The 23,371-nt window shown below is 41.0% G+C and overlaps 1 protein-coding gene and 1 long non-coding RNA gene across 7 annotated transcripts; one reads left to right on the forward strand and one right to left on the reverse strand.

The window, feature by feature from the left end:
* Nucleotides 1-42: 42 nt before the first annotated feature.
* On the forward strand, nucleotides 43-14,076 carry ZNF222 (zinc finger protein 222). Of its 6 annotated transcripts, none has more exons than XM_077983201.1 (6): nucleotides 43-799; nucleotides 2,052-2,130; nucleotides 3,466-3,546; nucleotides 7,996-8,122; nucleotides 8,370-8,462; nucleotides 12,770-14,076. In XM_077983201.1, exons 3-6 carry the CDS (start codon nucleotides 3,532-3,534, stop codon nucleotides 13,978-13,980), a joined length of 1,446 nt encoding a protein of 481 aa, XP_077839327.1. In that variant the 5' UTR covers nucleotides 43-799; nucleotides 2,052-2,130; nucleotides 3,466-3,531; the 3' UTR covers nucleotides 13,981-14,076. The 6 variants fall into 6 exon arrangements, with proteins under 6 accessions (XP_077839327.1, XP_077839328.1, XP_028695163.2 ...); XM_077983202.1 differs by having other exon boundaries at nucleotides 43-176; nucleotides 661-2,130; XM_028839330.2 differs by having other exon boundaries at nucleotides 43-176.
* On the reverse strand, nucleotides 10,143-19,653 carry LOC144337574 (uncharacterized). Its single transcript, XR_013410788.1, has 2 exons — nucleotides 14,266-19,653; nucleotides 10,143-12,496 (listed from the first exon to the last, which is right to left on the reverse strand). It is a non-coding gene; the product is annotated as an uncharacterized LOC144337574 (long non-coding RNA).
* Between the last annotated feature and the right edge of the window lie 3,718 nt (nucleotides 19,654-23,371).

Consider the following 23,371-nt stretch of genomic DNA (forward strand, 5'->3'; position numbering starts at 1 on the left):
TCTGTGGAGGCTCGAGCACTTCCGGTCCCCAACTGTGACGTCGCTATTTCACTTACCATAGTAGTTTGAGTTATTTCCATATCTTGCGAGTCCTTCCGAACGAGTCTCCTTTGCTCGGAGCTCGCAACCACCCAATGATCGATTCAGGAGAAAAGAAGCCTGGGCGGAGAGCAGAGGTTTGGAGGGGCGAGGGCGGGGATTGCCGCTCCGGTCCGCTGAGCCTTATGGCCTCGGGGGTCTGTGCTAGCGTCTCAGGGAGTGGGATTGGCGCGACCCTGTGTGCCCTGCTTTGACCTCGCTCAGTCCGCCTCCCTCCTTCCTACATCTGCGGCCTCTTTCAGTGTGGCGTGGAGTGTCACTTAATGTCCGTTTATCTTCCATTGCTGGTTTTTTGCTGTTGTTGTTGTTGTTTGTTTGTTTTGTAACGCGACTTTTCAGACCCTCCTAGTAGAACCGTTTTGGGACCTGAAAGAGGTAACACAAATGAGAGCCTTAAAAGCAGTCCCTGTCCCTCGTTGTCTGATGGTCTATTGTTAATTTCCCACGAAGCCTGTCAGGTCCCCGGATGGGGTCAGAGCTCCAGCTGCCGGGGCCCCGACCCTTCTCCCTGATCCCTACAGGACGCTGGACGATCCCTGACGCCTTCTGACTTCTTTTTAGGAAAGCGAGGGGAGCATTTAACTTTTATGGGGGACCGCAGAACGGTCAGGGTGTTTCACAGCTTTGTTTTCCCCGACCCCGACCTTTCTAAAAGAGCAGCAGGAAGGGGACTTCTTGGCTACTGAGGGCAAACCTCTACGTGAGTGATCTTTGGCTTTTTTCTTTGACAGAGATGCTTACCTCAACCAAGAGGGTGTAGGATTTGTCCCTCGGGTATGGGTGTCGATAATAATTAAGCCTTAATTGGTAACTTTATTCCAAGTACTTTATACCCCAAAATACATGATCTCCACAGTGGCACTGTGGAGAGGTACAGCCTTTTTAATTTTAAAGATAGGCGTAAGACACAGGTGGAGCAGCGGTTGAAACCTAGGCAGTCCAGGTCAGCCTGAGTTGATCATCTCTTGAATGCATTCTCACTGAGGCAGAGAAACTAGCTAGGGACAGGTGGAGAACATAGTTAGGACTTGACTGAAGGCACCTTGAGGCAAGGCTTAGGGGCTTGGACTTCTGTAGGAGTTTTTGTTTGTTTTTGGCTTTTTTTTTTTTAGTCTTATCTACTATTTTATTTTTTCTTTTTCTTTTTTTATTTTTTTGAGAGGGAATCTTGCTGTCCCCCAGGCTGAAGTGCAGTGGCGTGATCTTAGCTCATTGCAACCTCCGTCTCCCAGGTTGAGCGATTCTCCTGCCTTAGCCTCCCAAGTAGCTGGGATTACACGCGCCCGCCACCACGCCCAGCTAATTTTTTTTGTATTTTTAGTAGAGATGGAGTTTTACCATGTTGGCCAGGCTGGTCTCGAACTCCTGACCTCAGGTGATCCACCCGCCTTGGCCTCCTGAAGTGCTAGAATTTCATTCACTTTTTAACTAATATTTCATATTGTTGTGGAGCCATTTTATTATGGAGCATTCAGAAACTACAGAAATTGGAATAGAAAAAAATTTTTAAGTCCCCTTGAATCCAGGATATAAAGACAGTAAATGTTATGTTTTGAATGCATTTCTTTGTAGCCTTTCTTTTTGATCAAAATTATTATTTATATTTTATTTGTAAACATTCTAACAAAATTCTAATATTATAAATGTGTTCCCCTTATCTGTTTAACTATGGAAACTTCCAGACACCACCAAGAGAGAATTCACTAGTGAGCTTTCAAGTTGTGTCATGGTCATTCTTATTAATCTCATTGTTATTATTCCTATGATTGTTTCCTGATATTTCAAAACATTTGATATTATTTTAGAGCTATAGAAAAGTTGCAAAACAGTATAAGAAATTCTCATGTACTCTTCTTTTTGGGGGGGGTGTGATGGAGTTTTGCTCATGTACTCTTTAGCCAAATTTGCCAAGTGTTTACATTTTTCTTGTTTGCTTTGTTCATGTCCATCAGCCAAATACCACCAGGAACATACTTGCAACTAGAGGCAGCTGATTGTAACTTTCTGCAGCAAGGAAGCCCACATACTTGGGTAATCGTGGGATGTCTTGTTAAGAGGCATTTAAGAAGGGCTGGTGTAGCATTTCATATAACATGCTAGATGATAGTAGATATTATATTAAATAATGTTGTTATCTGTAATTTATCAGATCTGTTAAAAGACTACTAAGACTATAGCGTTATTTTTTACATAGTATTGGATAGCATATTATCTAACACCATGTAATCTAATCTGCAGTTCCATATTTAAATTTGTTCAGTTTTTCATTTGAACTTTTTATAACTGCCACCTTCCCCACTCTCCATCTCTATCCCCAAAGTTCAATTTTGTGTATCATCTTTAGCTGTCACATTTCCATAGTTGTCTTTAGTCTGGAAGGATTCCACATCCTTTCTTTTATGTGCATTGTTGTTTGAAGAGTATAGGCAAGTTGTTTGGGAGAAAGACATTCATTTTTAGCTTGTCTGATATATTTCACCTTTAGATTCTCCATTATTGGTAAAGATACCACAAAAGTGTTAAGGTATCCTTTTCAATGGAACATAACAGGGTCAAATGATATTCGTTTGTCCCTTCTTTGGCTTTTCAACTGTGTTGGCTTAGACAAGATCATGTCTTTCAGATTTGTCCACTGTAACGTTACTTTTTAAAAAATTATTATAAAGTTTCTCATAGGGAAATATATTATTAGTGGACAGTCTGCTGTAAATAGGAGTTTCCATTTCTCCTTCATTGATTCATTCATTTGTTGAACTATAAATATTCTATCAATATGGACTCAGAATCCAATCTTATTTATTTTAATGATATATAGATTACAATTATTTTTTCCAACTCCAGTGTATTTTACATATCATAGCATTCACCCATTTCAGGTGTACAATTCAGTGACCTTTAGGAACTTTGTGGAGTAACTATCATCGTAGTTCAGTTTAGATCTTTTACATCCCCCAGTTGGACTCTTCATGCTCATTTAATTTAAACTTCATTCTCACCTCAAATCTGCCTCAACCACTAATCTACTTTCTCCATATATACATTTGCCTATTCTGGACATTTCATCTGAATGGAATCATAGAATCCATGACTGACTTCTTTCACTTAACATAATGTTTCCAAGCTTCATGTATGTTGTAACATGAGTCAGTATTTCATTCCTTTACATTCTAAATAAGATTTCATTGTATGGATATGCCAAGATTTCTCTATTTACCCATACAAGGGCCTCTTTGTTGTGTGCAATTTTGGGTTAGTATGAATAATGCTGCTGTAAGCATTCATGTGCTAATTCACATCCATATTGTTGGGCAGCATCCCTGGCCACCCTTTCATATCTCTCTCTCTGCCTTCCATGGCACGTTCCAGGCACAATTCTTTCTGCTCGAACTGCGTAACTGAGGACTCTGCAAATTCCCTGAAGTAGGTGGGAAAATGATCACATGCAACGTGAGTATGGCGTGCCTCTCTTGCTGTTCAAATTTCATCTCACTACTCATACTGTCATGTGTTTTTCTCAGTCTTGGAAAGACTCAAGGAGAACAACAGGCATTTGAGGATCTCTTCTGTGCCAGGTGCTTCCTTCTTTTGTTTTTTTTTTTTTTTTTGAGATGGAGTTTCACTCTTGTGGCCCAGGCTGGAGTGCAATGGCGTGATCTCGGCTCACCGCAACCTCCACCTCCCAGGTTCAAGCCTCAAGTAGCTGGGATTATAGGCATGCACCACCATGCCCGGCTAATTTTGTATTTTTAGTGGAGACGGGGTTTCTCCATGTTGGTCAGCCTGGTCTAAACTCCCGACCTCAGGTGATCTGCCCGCCTCGGCCTCCCAAAGTGCTGGGATTACAGGCGTGAGCTAACCATGCCCGGCCTTTCAGTGATTTTATGAGCCACCTGTTCTATGGTTCAGTAGCTCCATTGGCCTGCAGGTGACAGGGTGCATGCCAAGTTCATCATATTTCATGAGAGAGCGCCCATTGTTTTGCATGGTCAATGAAGGATATTCCTTGGTCAGAGTGAAATTCCATGAGGTGTTCAAAAACACAATATCAGTTCTTCTCAAGGACAGCTGTGGTAGTCCCAGTGTTCATGAGTGACATATATTTATCCCTCGTAGGCAGCAAGCTATTGCCATGCTTTTTGTCCACACACAGTGTACCCAGTCAGTAGCCATACTCCCGACCAGATGGCTGGACTGCTGACAACAGCCCAGAGTTCATGAAAATGTAGCAAGATATGGTAGTAGCAGTTGCCTGCATTGCAGTCACCACTGCATGTAGTTTGGTCCATCAGGCAAAAGGGCCATGTTCAATCTCAGCCTTAAGATAGCCATTCACCGGCCAGATGCTGGTCACAGCCCAGTGGAGCCTGTCTCCTTGTTGTTTCGCAGAGCTGTCTGTAAACCATACTGTACCATCAGTAGGCACATCTGAATCTGGGGCCCCAGGTAGCCCCAGGAGGTGCCAGAACCCCCCTTATGGGTCATTTGGTCTCTGCTGTTAAGCTAGCCATTTGTTCATACAGCCTCCTGGGTCTGATCTTAAATGTACCATTTCCCTTTTTTTTTTTTTTTTTTTTCTGAGAAGGAGTCTCATTCTGTTGCCCAGGCTGGAGTGCAGTGGTGTGATCTTGGCTCACTGCAACCTCCGCCTCTTGGGTTCAAGCGATTCTTCTGCCTCAGCCTCCCCAGTAGCTGGGATTACAGGCGCCCACCACCACACCTGGCTGATTTTTGTATTTTCACTAGAGATGGGGTTTCACCATGTTGGCCAGGCTGGTCTTGAACTCCTGACCTGAGGTGATTGTCTGCCTTGGCCTCCCAAAGTGCTGGAATTACAGGAGTGAGCCACCGCACCCAGCCGAATATACCATTTGCCTATGATAGTAGAGCTTTACCACTTATCAAATGGAGCCTGTCCAACTTTATGTGTAGGGTGAATAAGGGCCCAGGTGAGAATGGGCAGTTTATGTCACATGTGTACTCCAGCGGTAAAATGCACTGTCCCCATCAGTGCCCAATAGCAAGCAAAGAATTGCCATTTATACAAGCATCCCTTGTGGCTGCCTTAGGCAACATATCCAAAATTTCAGAGACTGGTGCACCTCAGTGTCAACGTTTTGTTTTCACAGACTCTAGTCAGTACACATGCAGATTATGGACCTTGTACCTTCATTGGACTAGCATGTTCTGAAGGTGTAAAGGCATGTCTGGGCCTTGGCTAGTTGAATGGCTTCCAAGGCCTGCTACTACAAAGGGTCCCATTCAAAGTTGATGGCTTTGCCACTCAGTGTCTATGGGGCTAAATGAACACCAAGTGAGCTATGTGCTTTCTGCAGTACCCAAAGGCCTATCGGCTGATGAGTCTCCATTCCATTAGTGGGTGCTGACACGGTTAAGACTTTTTGCTTGCCTGTATCTGGGATATTTGTTTGGCTTCCCATCCATGTGACACTGGCATTCAGCCTTCCATAGTCGGCTGTTCCTCTCCATGCCCTGGAGGTCTGTCTGACCAGCTAAAAAAGTAGGCTGTTAATTACATTTTGACCTGGTTGGTGTAACATTTTTCTCTGTGGCAAGTAATTCCTGAACTAATGAAGTAATGTGTTGTTCTCCACTAAGCATGCAGCAGTGCTTTTGCTGAACCCACCAGGGCTTGGGTGGCTTAGGTGGTAGGCAGGAGTGGATATGCCCCACTGTTATGATTCAAAAATTACATGCAAGGACACATATCCCCTGAGGCAGCAGTGATGTTCTGTGTCTGAACAGCCCAAATGCCACCGCTTCTAATACACTCAGCAGTGGGAACCACAATCACTGACACCTGAAGTAGCCCAAAGGATTCACCCCCAAACATAAGCACCACAAGCAGACAGGCGTCATGAGTCACTGAGTTCTTCCTAAAAGCTTTGATGTCATTAGTTTCATTTTTCCCCTAAGAAATATTAATATTTGAATTCCTCCCTCTCTTTTTCCCTCTTTTTTTTTTTTTTTTTTTTTTTTTTTTTTTTTTGAGGCAGAGTTTCACTCTTGTTACCCAGGCTGGAGTGCAGTGGCGCGATCTCAGCTCACTGCAACCTCCGCCTCCTGAGTTCAAGCGATTCTGCTGCCTCAGCTTCCCGAGTAGCTGGGATTACAGGCCTGTGCGACCATGCCAGGTTAATTTTGTATTTTTAGTAGAGATGGGGTTTCTCCATGTTGGTCAGGCTCGTCTCAAACTTCCAACCTCAGGTGATCCGCCTGCCTCAGCCTCCCAAAGTGCCAGGATTACAGGCATGAGCCACCGCACCCGGCCTTCCCTCTTACCTTGATAGGAATGGTGAAGACCCAGAGACCAGGCTCCATCCCTAATTGTGCTGTTCTTTTTGGGATAGAAAAATCTGTCGTCCCTCACCAACAATCCGGGATAGCCAAAATAGCATGTCCTTATGATATTGCCTATACCTGTCCTGCAGATCATGAGTCTCTCTTTCTCGAAGGTCCACATCATGCTTACTGGCTCCCTTCTTCTTAGCTGCCTCAGAGACTTTCTGATAACCCACTTCACCCACTTCCAGAGCCCTCTGGCCCCAGGAATATGCGATTACTTAAAAGCCCCACAGTCAGTATATTACACGCCATGCTCCCCTGTTTTCATTTGCCATCCTCTCTTTCTGAATCCATGCAGCCAGCTCACATCTATAGAGGGGTGACCTGTGTCCCACTTATCACTCTGTTTTTTCCCATAAATCATGCAGCTTCTTTCCAGCTCCTGTGCCCCCAAGCTGCCATTACTGCCCTGGACCACAAGCTGGGGGGCATTATGCTCCCCCTTTGCTAATGCATGGTTCTGTTGGACCAGACCCTGCTGTGCCAATTCTGTGGAGCAGGTTCACGGGTTACCAATGTACATGAGTTCAGTAGAAGAGTACACTCAATACATGACTAATTACATAAAGCAGATTTATTGCTTACAGGTAGGCAGCAAGGGAGAACAAAAGCCTGCAGTTCCCTGTGAGTCAGTCCCCCAAGGCTCAAGAAAGCTGCCTGGAGTGGGTAGAGTCTGAATTGCAAGCGCCCCATTTGCAGCTCAGCCAAGGCACCCCAAGAGGCAACGTGTCCTGGATTATGTGCCTCAGGGGCAATATAGCTTACTGGGAAGTTCCTCCCTCACTTGAGATGTTATCTTCCCTAGGAAGGACACATACATTGCATTTGTAGCACATTCTATGGTTATTATTGAGAGCTATGAGCAAGAAGGTGGGCAGAGTCAATCTAAGGTAATACTGAAAATTGCCCAGTTACCTAAAACTTGTTTGTTGGGCAAATAGTAAAGAAATGTGATCGCATCCGGGGTTAAAATATGAGAGAGAAAAATGAATGTTATCAAACCAGGTTGGGACTGAATTACTAAATGTTGCTGGAGCAATAGGCAAGATTCATTGAAACTTATATATATATATATATATATATATATATATATATATATATATATGAAGCCCAGGATGCAGCATTTAGAGTTTTAGAGGGTTACTTATAAGTAGACTCAATGAGCACACAAAGTAAAAATATAGGACCTCATTTTCTTTCTATTCTTTTTTGTCTGTTTGTTTTTGAGACAGAGTTTCGCTCTTGTTGCCCAGGCTGGAGTGCAGTGGTACAATCTTGGCTCACTGCACCCTCTGCCTCCCAGTTTCAAGTGATTCTCCTGCCTCAGCCTCATTTTCATCATTGCATTTCTGGTGGAGCTCAGGAAAATCAGTCATTGTCAGGACACAAACAGAATAAGTTGTAAATCTGTAAGCTGACCTGTGTCTCAAGATCCAAAACAACTTTACACTTGTCCCTTGTGCCAGTGCAATGCTGCTGTCTACCAATAGTCCTTGGCTATAAGATCGAGGTGACATCTGCTTGATGTTGTAGGAGGCAGTGACCTTCAAGGACGTGGCTGTGGTCTTCACTGAGGAGGAGCTGGAGCTGCTGGACCCTGCCCAGAGGAAGCTGTACCGAGATGTGATGCTGGAGAACTTCAGGAACCTGCTCTCAGTGGGTGAGGACAGGCGCCCTCTGTAATGGAATGTCAGACCCCAGGAATGGTTTTATATCCTAGGGTTTTCAAGTTTGAGTGTGCAGTGAGAACCTACATTTCCAGTAAATTTTGCCTAGCTATTAGGTTGGTGCAAAAGTAATTGTGGTTTTTGTCATTGGAAGTAATGGTACACCGCAATTACGTTTGCACCAACATGATATTACCTTGAACGTGTTGGGATTAAGCATGTGACTTTGCCTGTTCACAGGGCATCAACCATTCCATGGAGATACTTTCCACTTCCTAAGGGAAGAAAAGTTTTGGGTGATGGAGACAACAAGCCAAAGAGAAGGGACTTCTGGTAAGAACCAAGCAGTTGTGTGTCCCTGCATGTTATTCCTGTCTGTTTTAGTTCTGTCCGTGCCCATTTCCAGCATTTTGGGGTAAATGGCCGAACCTGTTTCCTGGATTATTACAACCTCCTCCTGCTGATGCCCCTGCTCCAACCCTTCCCACCGTGCCATCTGTTCTCACGGTAGCGAAAGTGATCCTTAGGAAATGAAAGTCACATTGCCATTACTCAGCTCAAAAGCCTTTCTGGCTTCTTGTTTTTATTAGTGTTACAGCCTCTTTAAGTGGCTTTTGTAGACCCTGTGATCTGCTCTTCATCCCACACTGCGTGACTGCATCTCCTGTCCTCTCCCACTTGCTCCATCTTTTCCAGGCACATTGTCCTCCCTGCTGTTTCTCTATCCTGCCAAGGACGTCGTATTGCCTGTTGTGGCCAGTGACGTAAAACTCAGCAGATTGAACAAGAAACACTTATCTTTCTCTTCTGTAGGCCTGAAGTCTGACACATCTCACTGGGCAAAAATCAAGCTGTCTTAGGGCTTTGTCCCTTTCTGGATGTTCATGGGGAGAAGACTTCATTTTGGTTTACCAGTCTCTAGGCACTGTCTACACTCCTTGACTCTTATTTCCTTTCTTCCATCTTCAAAGGCAACTACATTGCATCCCTGACCATTCTACTATAGTCACGGTCCCTCTGCCACTCTTCTTATGCCTTCCTCTTTCACCTTTCAGGCCCCTTGTGATAGTATTCATCAATCCTGCATGATTCAGGATGACCCTTCCACTTTCTGCTTAGCTGGCTAGTGACCTCAATGACATCTTAATCTCCCTTGCTGTGGAACATAACATGTTCATAGGTTCTGAGGACTGGATGTAGACATCTTTCAGGAATGATTATTTTCTCTACCACAAAATATTCTGCCTCCGAACCCTCACTTGCTCTTCTCTCTGATTGGAATACACTGTCCCCACAAAACTTACTGATCCCTCTTTTAGTTTATGCAGCTCTCTGCTCAGTTTTAATATCATAGGAGAGGTCGTCTCCAAGCACCTTATTGAAAATACTATCCTATCTTTACTCTTCTTGGCCTGCATGTGTTGCGTCTCATGTATTTTTGTCTACAGATAGATCACCTCTCCCCTTTACAATGTAGTCTCCTGAAGGTATTTATCTGTTTCTTTATGACTGCGTCTTCAGCACCTAGAATACTCCTGGTACATGGCAGGTATCTGTAAATATTTGGTATTCTTGTGAATGAATTAATGGATGAGAGGCCTTGACTGTCTGTAAGAATCATGGAGATAGCTAAAAAGTGACAGATATACCAGAGTGAATGTTATATAGTCATGCCTTGGTAACCATGGGGTTTTATTCCAGGGCCCCCTTGTGGATACCAAAAGCCAAGGATGCTCAAGTCCCTTCTACATGTAAAGTATTTGTGTGTACCCTACGCACATCTTCTCATATACTTTAAGTCATGTCTAGATTAGGTATAACACCAAATGCAACGCCTACCCATTGCTTTATTCACATGGATTCAATGTATAGGACTCAATGTGAGAAATTCACGTTTTGCTGTGTGGAACTCTGTGGAATTTTTTTTTTTCCAAATACTTCTGATGCACTGCTGGTTGAATCCATGTATGCTGAACCAGCAGATATGGAGGCTGACTGCATGTTGCAGGACAGTTTTTGTTTTTGTTTTTTTTTGTCTGTGTATGGCTGCTTGTTCAATTTTGACTTTCTTAGATTCTCTTGACATGGTTGGTTTTCTGTGTGTTCTGTTGACCCACATCCCATGGAAACTTTCAAGCATTGTTTTCATGACCACACTGAGAAACATGCCTTCCATGGGGCTTACCCTGGAACTTTCCTTAAGGACCATGTTTATGTCTGTGAGAAATCCTTTATATCTGTGAGCTGAATGTTGCTTATATTTCTGTATGTTTTTCTTCAAAAAATGTGTTGTCTATTTCTGTATCTTTATACAAATTTAATTGTCAAAATGTGAAGGAATATAAATTTTACAGAAATTTTTATTTATATTTACAGAGATAGAGTGTTGTATTTTCATCTGGTGAACTTTATGACCTGAAAGGAATTGGGAAACTGCTCTCAAAATAGAAACTTCCCAAAGGATACTCTCCCTTCTCTTTAGAGACTGCTTATTTATAAGTGACAGCATATTAAATATATCCATGTACTACTGTGTGCTGACAGGTACATACTTACCAATTAATATTTTCCAAGATTCTTTCCATTGGAAAAATTTGGAAGTTATCTTTCCGTTGGAAAAATTTACCTAATTCAGGACTTGGTAGTATCCTGACAAAGTTCTAAACATTTTGTGAGCATGAGCCATAGTAAGAAACACACCTTTCAATGTAACCCAGACAAACATTTTTCATGTGTGTAGATGTGTGTGAGTGGCTTTAGTAAGCAATTCATGTAATGACATTTTTCCTGCTTGTCATAATGCTGCAATAATTTTCATTCTAGTTCTTTTTTTGTAAATGTTTATTGTGGGTTTTAACTTTATTTCAGCTCATTGAGGCATAGTCTTGAGTATAAAAAGTTATAAAACCTGTTTACATCATAGGCTTTCTTTTCATTCCACGTGATTCTTAACAACTTTGGTTGTCTGCTCAGGAGCATCCCCCTTTGTGAACCTCTGGAAGGACAGCCTTTCAGATTCCCCTCAGAACTACCATTGTCTGTCCCTGTACTCTTTCATATAACCAAGTTACTGTCCATATCAAAACAGAAAAATAAGATTAAGTGTTTTTATACATGTGTAAAATTATTGTGGGGGAATACTTTGAATGTATAGATATTAAACACTCTGAGGTGTTTGGTGTTTAGCATTGTGAACAGTTCAACCAACTATGAAGTTTAGTGGGACATTTTATAGAGGACTGCTCTCACTTCACATCAAGTGAACATTCGGCAGCTTTTCAAAACTATCTTCATGTTTAGTAATTTGCTAGAAAGACTCTTAGAATTCACTGAATGCTTTTATCCTCACAGTTACTGATTCTTACAGGGAAAACATGCATATTATAGTTAACCAAGATGAGAAACCAAATAAGACAGAGTCCAGGGAAGTACCAAATCCTTATTTTCTATTGTATTCTCCCAGTAGAGTGGAGTATGTTACATTGCCAGGATTAGCATGTGACTTAGACACAGATAACTCCCAATCAGGGAAACTTACCTGAGTGCTGGGATCCAGAGTAATTATTGGGGCTCCATTACATAGCCATAATTGGTTGGTTGATTCCCATGTGGTTATTTAGTCTCCTGGTTCACTGATTCCCTGTGAGGTAAAGCCCCTCCATGAATCACACTGATGTTCTTTCTGATGTGAGAAGGACCACCCGCCATGCGCCAAAGGAGTGGCCAGTCACAACCCTAAATAATATTGTTTCACTATCCAGAGTTACCCAGGTTTTACCTTCAAGCAAAGAGACTCTCCTCAGGCATGACACTGCAAGATCCTAGATATTACCTCTCAGATGCTGACAACATCCTGACCTCTTTCAAGTTAGGTTAACTTCTTTGTAAGGATGTATGACAGACAAATATATAAACTATGTATTCTGTTACTGCTTCTCCTTGAAGTTCCTTTGGATTCATATTTCACTACGTATGTAATATTTTAGCTTTATGATTTACCACACAACATTTTAGACTCACTAAAAAATTCACTAGAAATAGCAATAAGTGAAGTGTATATATTAATTTTTTTAAACAAGTATTTTATTTCTATCCAGAATTTTACATATGAGACATGGTGTGGTTCTAAATTGGTCTAATGCAAACCAGAAACCAGGGTGCGTTTGGAAAACAGAAAATGAATGTTCATTAAAGTTAAATCCCACATCCTAAGTGTAAAGTCTTGAAAACACTGAACAAAGACTTTACTTGTCCACATGTCTCGTTTGGTGTTTTTTGTTTGTTTGTTTCTGTTTTTTGTTTTTGTTTTTTGGTTGTTTTTTTTGAGGCAGAGTCTCACTCTGTTGCCCAGGCTGGAGTGCAATGGCCTGATCTTGGCTCACTGCAACCTCTGCCTCCCAGGTTTAAGCAATTCTCCTGCCTCAGCCTCCTGAGTAGCTGGGATTACAGGTGCATGCCACCATGCCTGGCTAATTTTTGTATTTTTAGTAGAGATGGGGCTTCAACATGTTGGCCAGGATGGTCTCGAACTCCTGACCTCATGATCCACCTGCCTCGGCCTCCCAAAGTGCTGGAATTACAGGTGTGAGCCACCGTGCCCGGCCTACTTGTCCACATGTCTTAATTCTGTGTCCTTATAGGCAAGATCCAAACTGAAATGGAGACTGTTCCAGAAGCAGGAACACATGAAGAATTTTCCTGCAAGCAAATTAGGGAACAAATTGCAAGTGACTTAACCAGGTCTCAAGATTCCACCATAAATAACTCTCAGTTATTTGAACAAGATGACGGCTCCTCCCAGATTGAGGAAAGACTATCTACAGTTCACACAAGAGAAAAACCTTCCCAGGGTGGAAAGTGTAAACAGTCCTTCAATGATGTTTCCATCTTTAATCTTCCTCGGCAGTTATGTTCAGGAGAGAAGTCTCATACCTGTGATGAGTGTGGAAAAAGCTTCTGTTACATTTCAGCCCTTCATATTCATCAGAGAGTCCACATGGGAGTGAAATGCTATAAGTGTGATGTGTGTGGCAAGGAATTTAGTCAGAGCTCACGTCTGCAAACTCATCAGAGAGTCCACACTGGAGAGAAACCATTCAAATGTGAGCAGTGTGGGAAAGGCTTCAGATGTAGATCAGCACTTAAAGTTCATTGCAAATTACACACGAGAGAGAAACCTTATAATTGTGAGAAATGTGGGAAGGCCTTCATGCACAATTTCCAGCTTCAGAAACATCAGAGAATTCATACTGGGGAGAAGCCATTCAAATGTGAAATATGTGGTAAGAGCTTCTGTCTTAGGTCAAGTCTTAATAGGCATTGCATGGTTCACACAGCAGAGAAACTGTACAAATCTGAAAAGTATGGAAGAGGTTTCATTGATAGGCTGGATTTGCATAAGCATCAGATGATTCATATAGGACAGAAACCATATAATTGTAAAGAATGTGGGAAGAGCTTCAAATGGTCCTCATATCTTTTGGTCCATCAGCGAGTCCACAGTGGAGAAAAGCCATACAAATGTGAGGAGTGTGGGAAGGGCTACATTAGTAAATCAGGTCTTGACTTCCACCATAGAACCCACATGGGAGAGAGATCTTATAACTGTGATAACTGTGGGAAGAGCTTTAGACATTCTTCTAGTATTTTGAATCATAAGAAACTCCACTGCCGAAGAAAACCATCGAAATGTGAAGACTGTGGAAAGAGGCTTGTACACCGGTCATACTGTAAAGATCAACAAAGAGACTACAGTGGAGAAAATCCATCCAAATGTGAGGACTGTGGGAAGCGCTACAAGAGGCGCTTGAATTTGGATATAATTTTATCATTATTTTTAAATGACATATAAGTTATACATGTTTGTGGAGTGTGAAATTTGATACATGTATATAATGTATATAAATGTATGCTGATTAAATCAGTTTAATTTGTGTATCACCTGAAACATTTATGATTTGTGTTGGAAAAATTGAACATCTGTTTTTTGGATTTGAAACAAGTTACTGTTGATTATAGTCACTTATAGGGCTGTAGAACATTAGAAGTGAAGTAGTGAGGAGTTTTTTTGTTTTTGTTTTTGTTTTGTTTTGTTTTGTTTGAGATGGAGTCTCACTCTACGCCCAGGCTGGAGCACAGTGGTGCAATCTTGGCTCACTGCAAGCTCTGCCTTCCGGGTTCAGGCCATTCTCCTGCATCAGCCACCCGAGTAGTAGGGACTACAGGTGCCCACCACCAAGCCCAGCTAATTTTTTGTATTTTTTAGTAGAGATGGGGTTTCACTGTGTTAGGTCTCAATCTCCAGGATGGTCTCAATCTCCTGACCTCGTGATCCGCCCGCCTCAGCCTCCCAAAGTGCTGAGTAGTGCGGAGTTTTGAATAAAGTTACAGGATCAAGGGCCAGGGTTCTAGAGAGAGGAAAAGAGAGGGAGAGAGATTTTTCTTGGGACTGGAACCCGAATGAACTTAGTCCAGGGGAGGGGTGCAGTCCCTCCCACTGCTTGCCAGGTTGATCAGGCCTGCAAAGTCAACCGTTTCAATTCATCCTGCATGGATATCTATTCAGGTGACTTGGATCAGTAAGACAGGGAAACTTTCCACCCATTCCTCATGGATGTCTATTCAGGCAACACAAGCCAGTAAGGATTAGGAAAGGAGAGGCAAAGCACCCTGAGTGAGAAAAAAGATAGGAAGAGGAAAAGAGAGAAAGAAAAAAGGGAAGGGATTGACTGGGCATTGTGGCTCATGCCTGCAATCCTAGCATGAGAGGCCCAGGCGGGCAGATTGCTTGAGTGTAGGAGTTTAAGACCAGTCTGGGCAACATGAGGAAACCCTGTCTCTAAAAAATACAAAAATTAGCCGGGCATGATGGCACATGCCTGTAGTATCAGCTACTTAGGAGGCTGAGGAGGGAGGATCATTTGAGCCTGGGAGGCAGAGGTTGCAGTGAGCTAAGATCACATCACTGCACTCTAGCCTGGGTGACAGAGTGAGACCCTGTCTCAAAAAGAAAGAAAATCATTGGCTGGTAGGGTGAGGCGGTCCCAATCCCTCTTGGACTGAACAAAGGAGGACAAACACGGGAATAAAGATAAAGACAAAAGAGTATATTTGGAAGAAGGGGTCAGGAGGCTCCTTGCTTCTAGTGAACCAGGGCCATGAGCTTCTAGATCCCTTTGTATTTATTTAGCAAAGGAGATAGGGAGAAGGAGGTGGTTGTCAGTCAGCTGCTTGACTTGGTGCAGGCCTGTACGACTGCATTCTCTGAACAGTAGTCTCCAGATGTTCCAGTAGATAACCTCAAGGAGCACAGCACCAGGGAGTGTTTGAACCCAACAAACCTTCTGGCGGCAGGCGCAGATGTGAGTTTGCTCACATCCTGCATTCATGATAAACAATGTGCTGTTTGATCATATAGCCTTACTGGAGTGCTGAGTTGGTCATGATCCTCTGGCTTTCGGCTCTCTACAGCAGAGGCAGAGGCAAGGAGGTCCATGAGGCTGGAGAAAGCCACCTGTTGTGGTAACACCGAATCAAAAGTTCAGTCAGGTGATTTTCAATTGTGAAGAAGTCTTGTCCAGCAGTCCTGTCAGCTCACATGTCTCCCCCTCAGGGAGAGAAAGGCCCTCCCCCATGTCCCATGATCCTAGACAAATCCACAAAGAATATGCCACCAACCACAGGTTCCTGGGCTCTCTGCAACAGAAATTGAAATGAGGCTGAAAGGGTTTTCCCAGACAAGCTTTCGTTGGAGCTTATGCCAGGACATAAGGGAGGCAGCACAAGAGAGAATCTCCTGACTCCTTTCAAAGAGCTCATAGGATTGTTTATTTGGCAAAGTGTGGGAATTAACATCAGGAATAGGGTTTGAAGGCTGGGCTGGGCAAAGCACATGACTGGTAGGGCATGCAGGTCAGTATTACCTGGTTGCAATGGTTATCTTGTGTAATGGGCCACCTAGTGGCCTGGGTGGTGGCAACAAGGCTGTAAATCAATTGTTTAGCATTTCATCCCAAAGTGAGACACTCTACAACTTTGTGATATACCAGGGTTCTTGGAACCAATCCCCCACATATACTAAGGGTCAACTGTACTAGGACACTTCATACCTCACTTTCAAATAACCAGATCAAAGATAAGTAAGAAAAAACAAACAAACAAACAAGTAAGGAAATAGAGGATTTGAAGAACATTATACACAAAATTGACCTAAAACACACATATGGAATAACCCACACAACAACAACAGAATATACATTTTCTCATTTGCACATGGAATATTCTCCAGGATAGCTATATATTGAGCCATGAATCAAGTGTTAATAAATTTTAATACAATAAAATACTTTTTAAAATTACAATCTAGATCACAAAAACTAGAAATGATAGCAGCAAGAAAAGTGAAAATTCACAAGTATGTGGAGACTAAACACATTCTTAAATAACCTATATGTCAGAGTAAATTAGAAGGGAAATTAGAAAATATATGGAGACCATTGAAAATAAAAACAATGTGCCAAAATTTATCAGATGAGATAAAAGCAGTAGTAGGTGGGAAATTTGTACCTGTAAATGCTTATATTAAAGACAGAAATATCTTAAATTCACGACCTAATTTTATATTCATGAACTACAAAAGGGCAAAGAATTTGAACCGGAAAGCTAGTAGAAGGAAAGAAATAATGCTGATTAATGCAATGACAAATGGAGAATAGAAAAACAGAAAATTAACCAAACTGAGAGTTGGTTATTCCAGAAGATTAAGAAACTTGAGAAACCTATAGTTAGATTGACTAAAAAATAGAGAAGCCTCAAGAAACAAAATTTACACACAAAAATGTGAACATTACTGCAAATTTTAGAGAAAAATGATTATAATAGAGCACTATCTGCAATTGTAAGCCAACAAATTGTACCACCTAGATGAAATAGACAAATCCCTTAAAACATATACCCTACCAAAAATGAATCACAAAGACAGAAAATCTGAGTAGATCCTTAACTAGTAAGGAGATTTAATCAGTAACCCAGAGCCTCCCAACAAAGAAAGGCCAAAACTAGGTGGCTTCACTGGTTAATTCTTCCATTTAAAAAAAAAATTATTTTTATTTTTAGTAACCCTTATTTTACTTAGAAGTATTCCAAACGTTTAAGGAACATTTAGCACCATAACTCCTCAACCTCTTCCCAAAAATGCAAGAGGAGGGAACACTTCCTAGTTCCTTCTTTGAGGCCAGGATTACCATGGTACCAAACCAGAAAAAGACATTGCATGAAAATTATAGACCAACATCCCGTATGAATACTGATGCAGACTCTACCATAAAATACCAGCAAAATTCAGCAGTATATTAAAAGGATTATACTCAATGACCAAACATTTATTTCTGGAATGCAAATATAATTTATGACTCAACATACAAATATTAATGTATTATGCTGCATGAACAGATTGAAAGATATAAAAATATAATTCACATGATCATGTCAGTGAATGCAGAAAATTCATTTAACAAAATTCACCTTTTCATGATTAAAATACCACTGAAACAACTAAAAAGAAAAGAAACTATCTCAACAAAATAAAGGCTAGATGTGGAAAATCTCAAGAGCTTATTTTCATATTCAGTGGTGAAGGACTGAAAGCTCTTCTTCTAATATCAGGAACACAATGAGTTTGCTCCACTTTTCCACATCTAGTCAACATAGTATTGGAAGTTCTAGGCAGAACAATCAGGAATAAAAGGAAATAAACCTGTTAAAATTGGAAACAGATAAAACTGTGTCTATATGCTGACGACATGTTCTCATAAATGTAAATTCTACTCAAGAAAAAAGCCCCTTAGAGCTAACAAAGTCAAAAAGTTGCAGGAAAAATACCTAGATAGAAGAAGCAGTTATATTTCTACACAAAAAACAATCTGAAAAGGAAAATACTTCCCTTGGCCATAGCATCAAAAAGAAACAATTACTTAGGAACTGTCATAACGAAGGACGAGAGAAGCACTTGAACACTGAACTCTGCAACACCTTACTGAAGGAAATTAAAGGAGGCATGAATAAATGGAGATATATCCATTATTAATGAGTTGACAGATAAATTACAAGGCAGTCAATACCATCTAAAATGGTCTACAGATTCACTGCAATCCTTAACATAATCACAATGATTTTTTTTCAGAAATGGAAAAATTCACCCAAGATTCATGTGAAATATCAAGGGATGCTCTCTCCCATGGTCATATCCTAAACCTTGTCATTTCCTAGAAAATACTCTTCGGTAAAATTTGCAGCACTAGTCTGCAACAACTTTCACCTGTATTGCCACTTGCATCGCATCAGCATTCTTGCATCAATAATCTTAGTACCTTGCCAATACCTACAATCCACTGAGGCTATCACCTTTTTGCTCTTTTATCCCCTTATGTCCTCACAGCCAGCCAAGTGCATCTCTTGTCAGGAGACGACTGCTCACTTCCACTTCTATCTTACATCCCAGAATATGTCCCATGAAAATCTCTAGCTAGACAAAGGCAGGGAAAGATAATATTTGATTTTTTAGGCTTTATGGAAGAGAGAGGAATGGCAATAGGGGTTTAGAGTAGACCCTGCAAGCAGCAGTCAATAGGGTGTATCCTGAATAAATAGCCAGTAAAGGACATTTGTTTTGATGCTCTGTCCAATTCCACTTCAGGAAAGCCTGTCATAGAGTTAGTTAGAGTGATGTTTTATTAGAATAATGATGGCCTCCATGTTTTTGATTTTTGAATTATTCTCATGCTTTGGAATTAAGGAATTTCTCATTACAAATTATTCTTCAGATACATTGTGTATAATCATGTTCTTAGTTTCTAAGCACTTCTGTCGGGTTATACAGGGCAGTGAGTGGACATATCTGTTAAGCATTAACTCTGGGCATTGTGGTGAGTGTAGTGGTAGAAGTATTTTCAATGTGTTGTGAGGGAAAGAAGTATACCAATTCATGATAGGTGAGTGGGCTATTGGTGTAACTGAAAGAAGGTCCAGCTGCTCATCACTTATAGAAAAAAGCCAAAATAACAAAAGGAATGTGTGATTAAAAAGAGTGAATTTTATTATTTGTTGCTAGCAAGGGAAAGAGTGACTGGAATCTTTTCCAAAAGTTGCCACTTTTCAATTTGTGGAGAGAGGGCCACCATTTAAGAAGCGGGTTTGGAATTCAGAGAGGTAAGGGGGGTTAGGAGGTACCTGATGGCATGTCTCACTCTGATGATCTTGAATTATTGTTCCATCTAGTGAAGGCGCCAGCGCCATCATGGGCTCAATCAGGCTATAAATTAATGGCAATCAATCTTGCAGTTCATCTGTCGCCAGGAGGAGAGAATTTCAGTGCTGCCTGATCCTCATCAGTATTCTTCTCATGAAGCTTCTAAGGAAAATATATGAGCAGATAAGTGAGCATGGTGTGAGCTTAACAAGCATCCAAGTAAATAAATGTGCATAGGGCATGGAAGCATAAGGTGAGAAAAAGAAGGGAGTAGAGTTTTAAAGCAGATTTGGAGGCTGTATTTCAATACAAAAGAAAACACATATGTAGTTTGTCTCAAAACTACTTCTTGAGACTGGGGAGAAGAGGTAAAGAAAAAACAGTTTTTAAAATGTAGTTCGAAGCTAAGGTGCTTGGTTACGTAGGCTCCAAAACACTATTAGGCCAACCAGCCTAACCTTGCTTAAACTTGAGTAATGATTCAAATATAAAATGCATCACTTTAAAATGTATCCTTTAGTGGTTTTTAATATATTCCTAAAGTTGTGCAACTATCACTACTCTCTAATTTCAGGTTTTTTAAATCAGCCCAGAAAGAAATCCCCTATCCTTTGGCAGTCACTCCCAATTCTTGTCCTTTCTCCACCAGCTCCTGGCAATCACTATTCTACTTTCTGTTTCTACAGATTTGCCCATTCTGAATATTTCATGTAAATGAAATAATACAACCAAGCTCTCTTCTATATCACATCTCTTAGCTTTAATTTCTCTTGGTGTATACTTAGGAGTGAAATTGGGTAATAAGCTGTATTAGTCTGTTTTCACACTGCTATAAAGTACTCATATAAAGTATAAGACTGGATAATTTATAAAGAAAAGAGATTTAATTGACTCACAGTTTCAAGTATTAACAGGAAGTATGACTGGGAGGCCTCAGGAAACTTACAAGCATGGTGGAAGGCAAAGGAGAAGAAAGCACTAGAACAGAAGAGAGAGAGCAAAGGGTAAATGCCACACACTTCCAAACAACTGGATTTCATGAGAACTCACTCATTATCATGAGAATAGCAAGGGGGAAGTCCTTCCCCATGATTTAATCACCTCCCACCAGGCTCCTCTCCCAACATGTGGGAATTACAATTTGAGATGAGATTTGGGTGGGGACACAGAGCCAAATCATATAAGCCCAATCTTTTTGTCAGTCTATTTTGCCAGTATCAGCCTCTTTGGGATGTCCATGCCCTGAGATTCTGCGGTCTTCATTCTGGGAATGAACTGAGTCTAGGGCTGCAAAACAGATGAAGAATGCTCCCTGCAATACATATTACAACACATAGGATGATGAGTGTGGTGAAATGGTGAAATTGGCAATGGACAGAGAGGACAGCAGTACTGCCCTTAGATCCAGGGAAGTGATGTCCTGTGTGTCATGGGCCCACAGTTTCCAGTGCCTCCTTTACATTCTTCTTTGGTATCTGGAACTAATCATGCTTGGCAGTGCTGTTCAAGTGGAGTTCCCTGAGCCCTGACCTGGACCTGTGTTTGCCTCATTCTGTTTTCTGTTTTGTTTTGTTTTTAATCTAGAGCAGATGTTTGGTGTTATTTGCAATTTAAATTGCAAATTTTCATTTAAATTGAAAGCAAATTCAGCCTAGCACTATGGCTCATGCCTGTAATCCCAGCATTTTGTGAGGTCAAGTCAGGAGGATTACTTGAGACCAAGAGTTCAAGACCTACCTTAACAACATAGTGAGACTCCATTGCTACAAAAAATCTAATAAAGTAGACAAATACGGAGGCTGAGGCAGGAGGGTCACTTGAACCCAGGAGGTTAAGGCTGCAGTGAGCTATGATTGTGCCACTGCACTCCAGCCTGGGTTACAGAGCAAGATTCTCTATCTAAAAAAATAAAGTAAAATAGCAAATACAAACTATATGTGAATACCATTTTTATAATTAGATTGGGAAGATTTATAGTAAAATTTGAACCATGAAACTTGAGTCCTCTTGCTTTGTTCTGTTTCTGAATCGTTTTGGACATTCTGAGTCCCTTGAAATTTCATATGAATCCAACATTCAGCATGGTAATATTTAAAAAGAAGTCAGCTGGCATCTTGAGAAGTATTCCATTGAATTTGTAGAACTGTTTGGGGAGTGTCTCCATCAATGTTTAGTCTTATATTCCATGAAGATGGAGTGCTGTTCTATTTATGTAGATCATCTTAGCTTCATTCAGCAAAATAGTAGACTCAACAAACTTAAATGGCCTAGTATTTCTTGGGGAAAAATATTCCTAAACATAAAGGAAAGTTTAATGAGTTTGATAAGCATAAAAAATAAAACTTATGAAAAGGGAAACAAACACTGGGAAAAGCTCACCACACATATATTTGACAGCAGAGGTATAAGCAGACTATACAAATACCTCCTACTTGGTGACAATAAAATGAAAAACTAATTTTTAAAAGACCAAAATGGTTAACTATACAGTTTTAAAAATTATATACAGATGGTTGCCAAGCACATTTGGAGGTATGCATCACCATTATTAATGAGAGAAATAGAAATTAAAATCAATATGTAACATCATTCCTCACCACTAGAAAGACAAAAATTAAAACAACGAGCAATACTAAGTCTTGGCAAAGAGTTGGAAGAACTATAGTGTTTAATACATTGCTAGCAGGAGTATAAAACAGTATAAATTCCTTGAAGAACTGTTTGGCAATTTCTTATAAATTTAAACATACAACTGTTCAGTAACCCAACATAACAGCATACTCAGATATGGCAGATGTTGCCACTAAAACAACACTTTAACCAAGCATTATCCTCTGTTTAGTGGTAGGTTGTATAAGGTATAGCATTGTGTCTTTCACCTTGGAGGGGATATCTGTGTTTCAGAAATTGAATTTCAAGAAACATCACCTAGGTCATGGTTCCCTACATTTTCATGGGGTTTATCATACCCCATGGTTTATAGATTTCTAAAGGATCTCATTTGCAACTTTCTGCACATCAGATTCTAACAGCATGGTGTCTTTTTTTTCTTTTTTCTTTTCCTTTTTTTTTTTTTTTTTTTTTGAGACAGAGTCTTGCTCTGTCGCCCAGGCTGGAGTGCAGTGGCACCATCTCGGGTCACTGCAACCTCCGCCTTCCAGGTTCACGCCATTCTCCTGCCTCAGCTTCCCAAGTAGCTGGGACTACAGGTGCCTGCCACCACGCCCGGCTAATTTTTTTGTATTTTTTTTTTTTAGTAGAGACGGGGTTTCACTGTGTTAGCCAGGATGGTCTCAATCTCCTGACCTCATGATCCACCTGCCTTGGCCTCTCAAAGTGCTGGGATTACAGGTGTGAGCCACCGCGCCCGGCCAGCATGGTGTCTTTAGTGTCGTGGTCCCATGTGATATTGTGGCGAATGCAAAGTGTTGAGAGCATTTTAGAATATATGATGGCACAGGGAAGGAGATTCATGATAAGATGGAGAAACTTCACAATGGAGGGCTCAGATATCCCTAACATAAGAACCTTTATTGCTGGCAAACCTAGGAACAAGTTGCAACTACATCAAGCAAGAATAAGACTCTCTAATGAATCTTGAAAAAATTAACTCCTGGTTCTTAAAGCAAGAGGTTCTGCTGTCACATATGTGCCAGAGTTCAGGATTCAGAAGATAAAGACTATGTCATAAATTTTCAAGGAGATAGTTCCAATAATAACTAAAATCAAAAGTTTCCAGGAAGCAGAGCCTAAGATTCTTACAAGAAATTTATAAAAATGACTAAGTAATTAGAGTAGAGGTCAATAAATTTCCTTGAAAAATGTCCCATATAAATGCAATCAGTATCTTTTTCAGCTTCAGTTGGATTTGACATCACTGTGATAATGAAAGAGCACATAATAGAGAGAGAGTTTATTATAGTCACATGACTTCGGGAAAAACATCACCTAACCCTGCAGACGAATTTCACAGAAAATCCATATGTAATGAATGTGG

This window comes from Macaca mulatta, chromosome 19 (genome assembly GCF_049350105.2).
Source record: "Macaca mulatta isolate MMU2019108-1 chromosome 19, T2T-MMU8v2.0, whole genome shotgun sequence".
NCBI lineage: Eukaryota > Metazoa > Chordata > Mammalia > Primates > Cercopithecidae > Macaca > Macaca mulatta.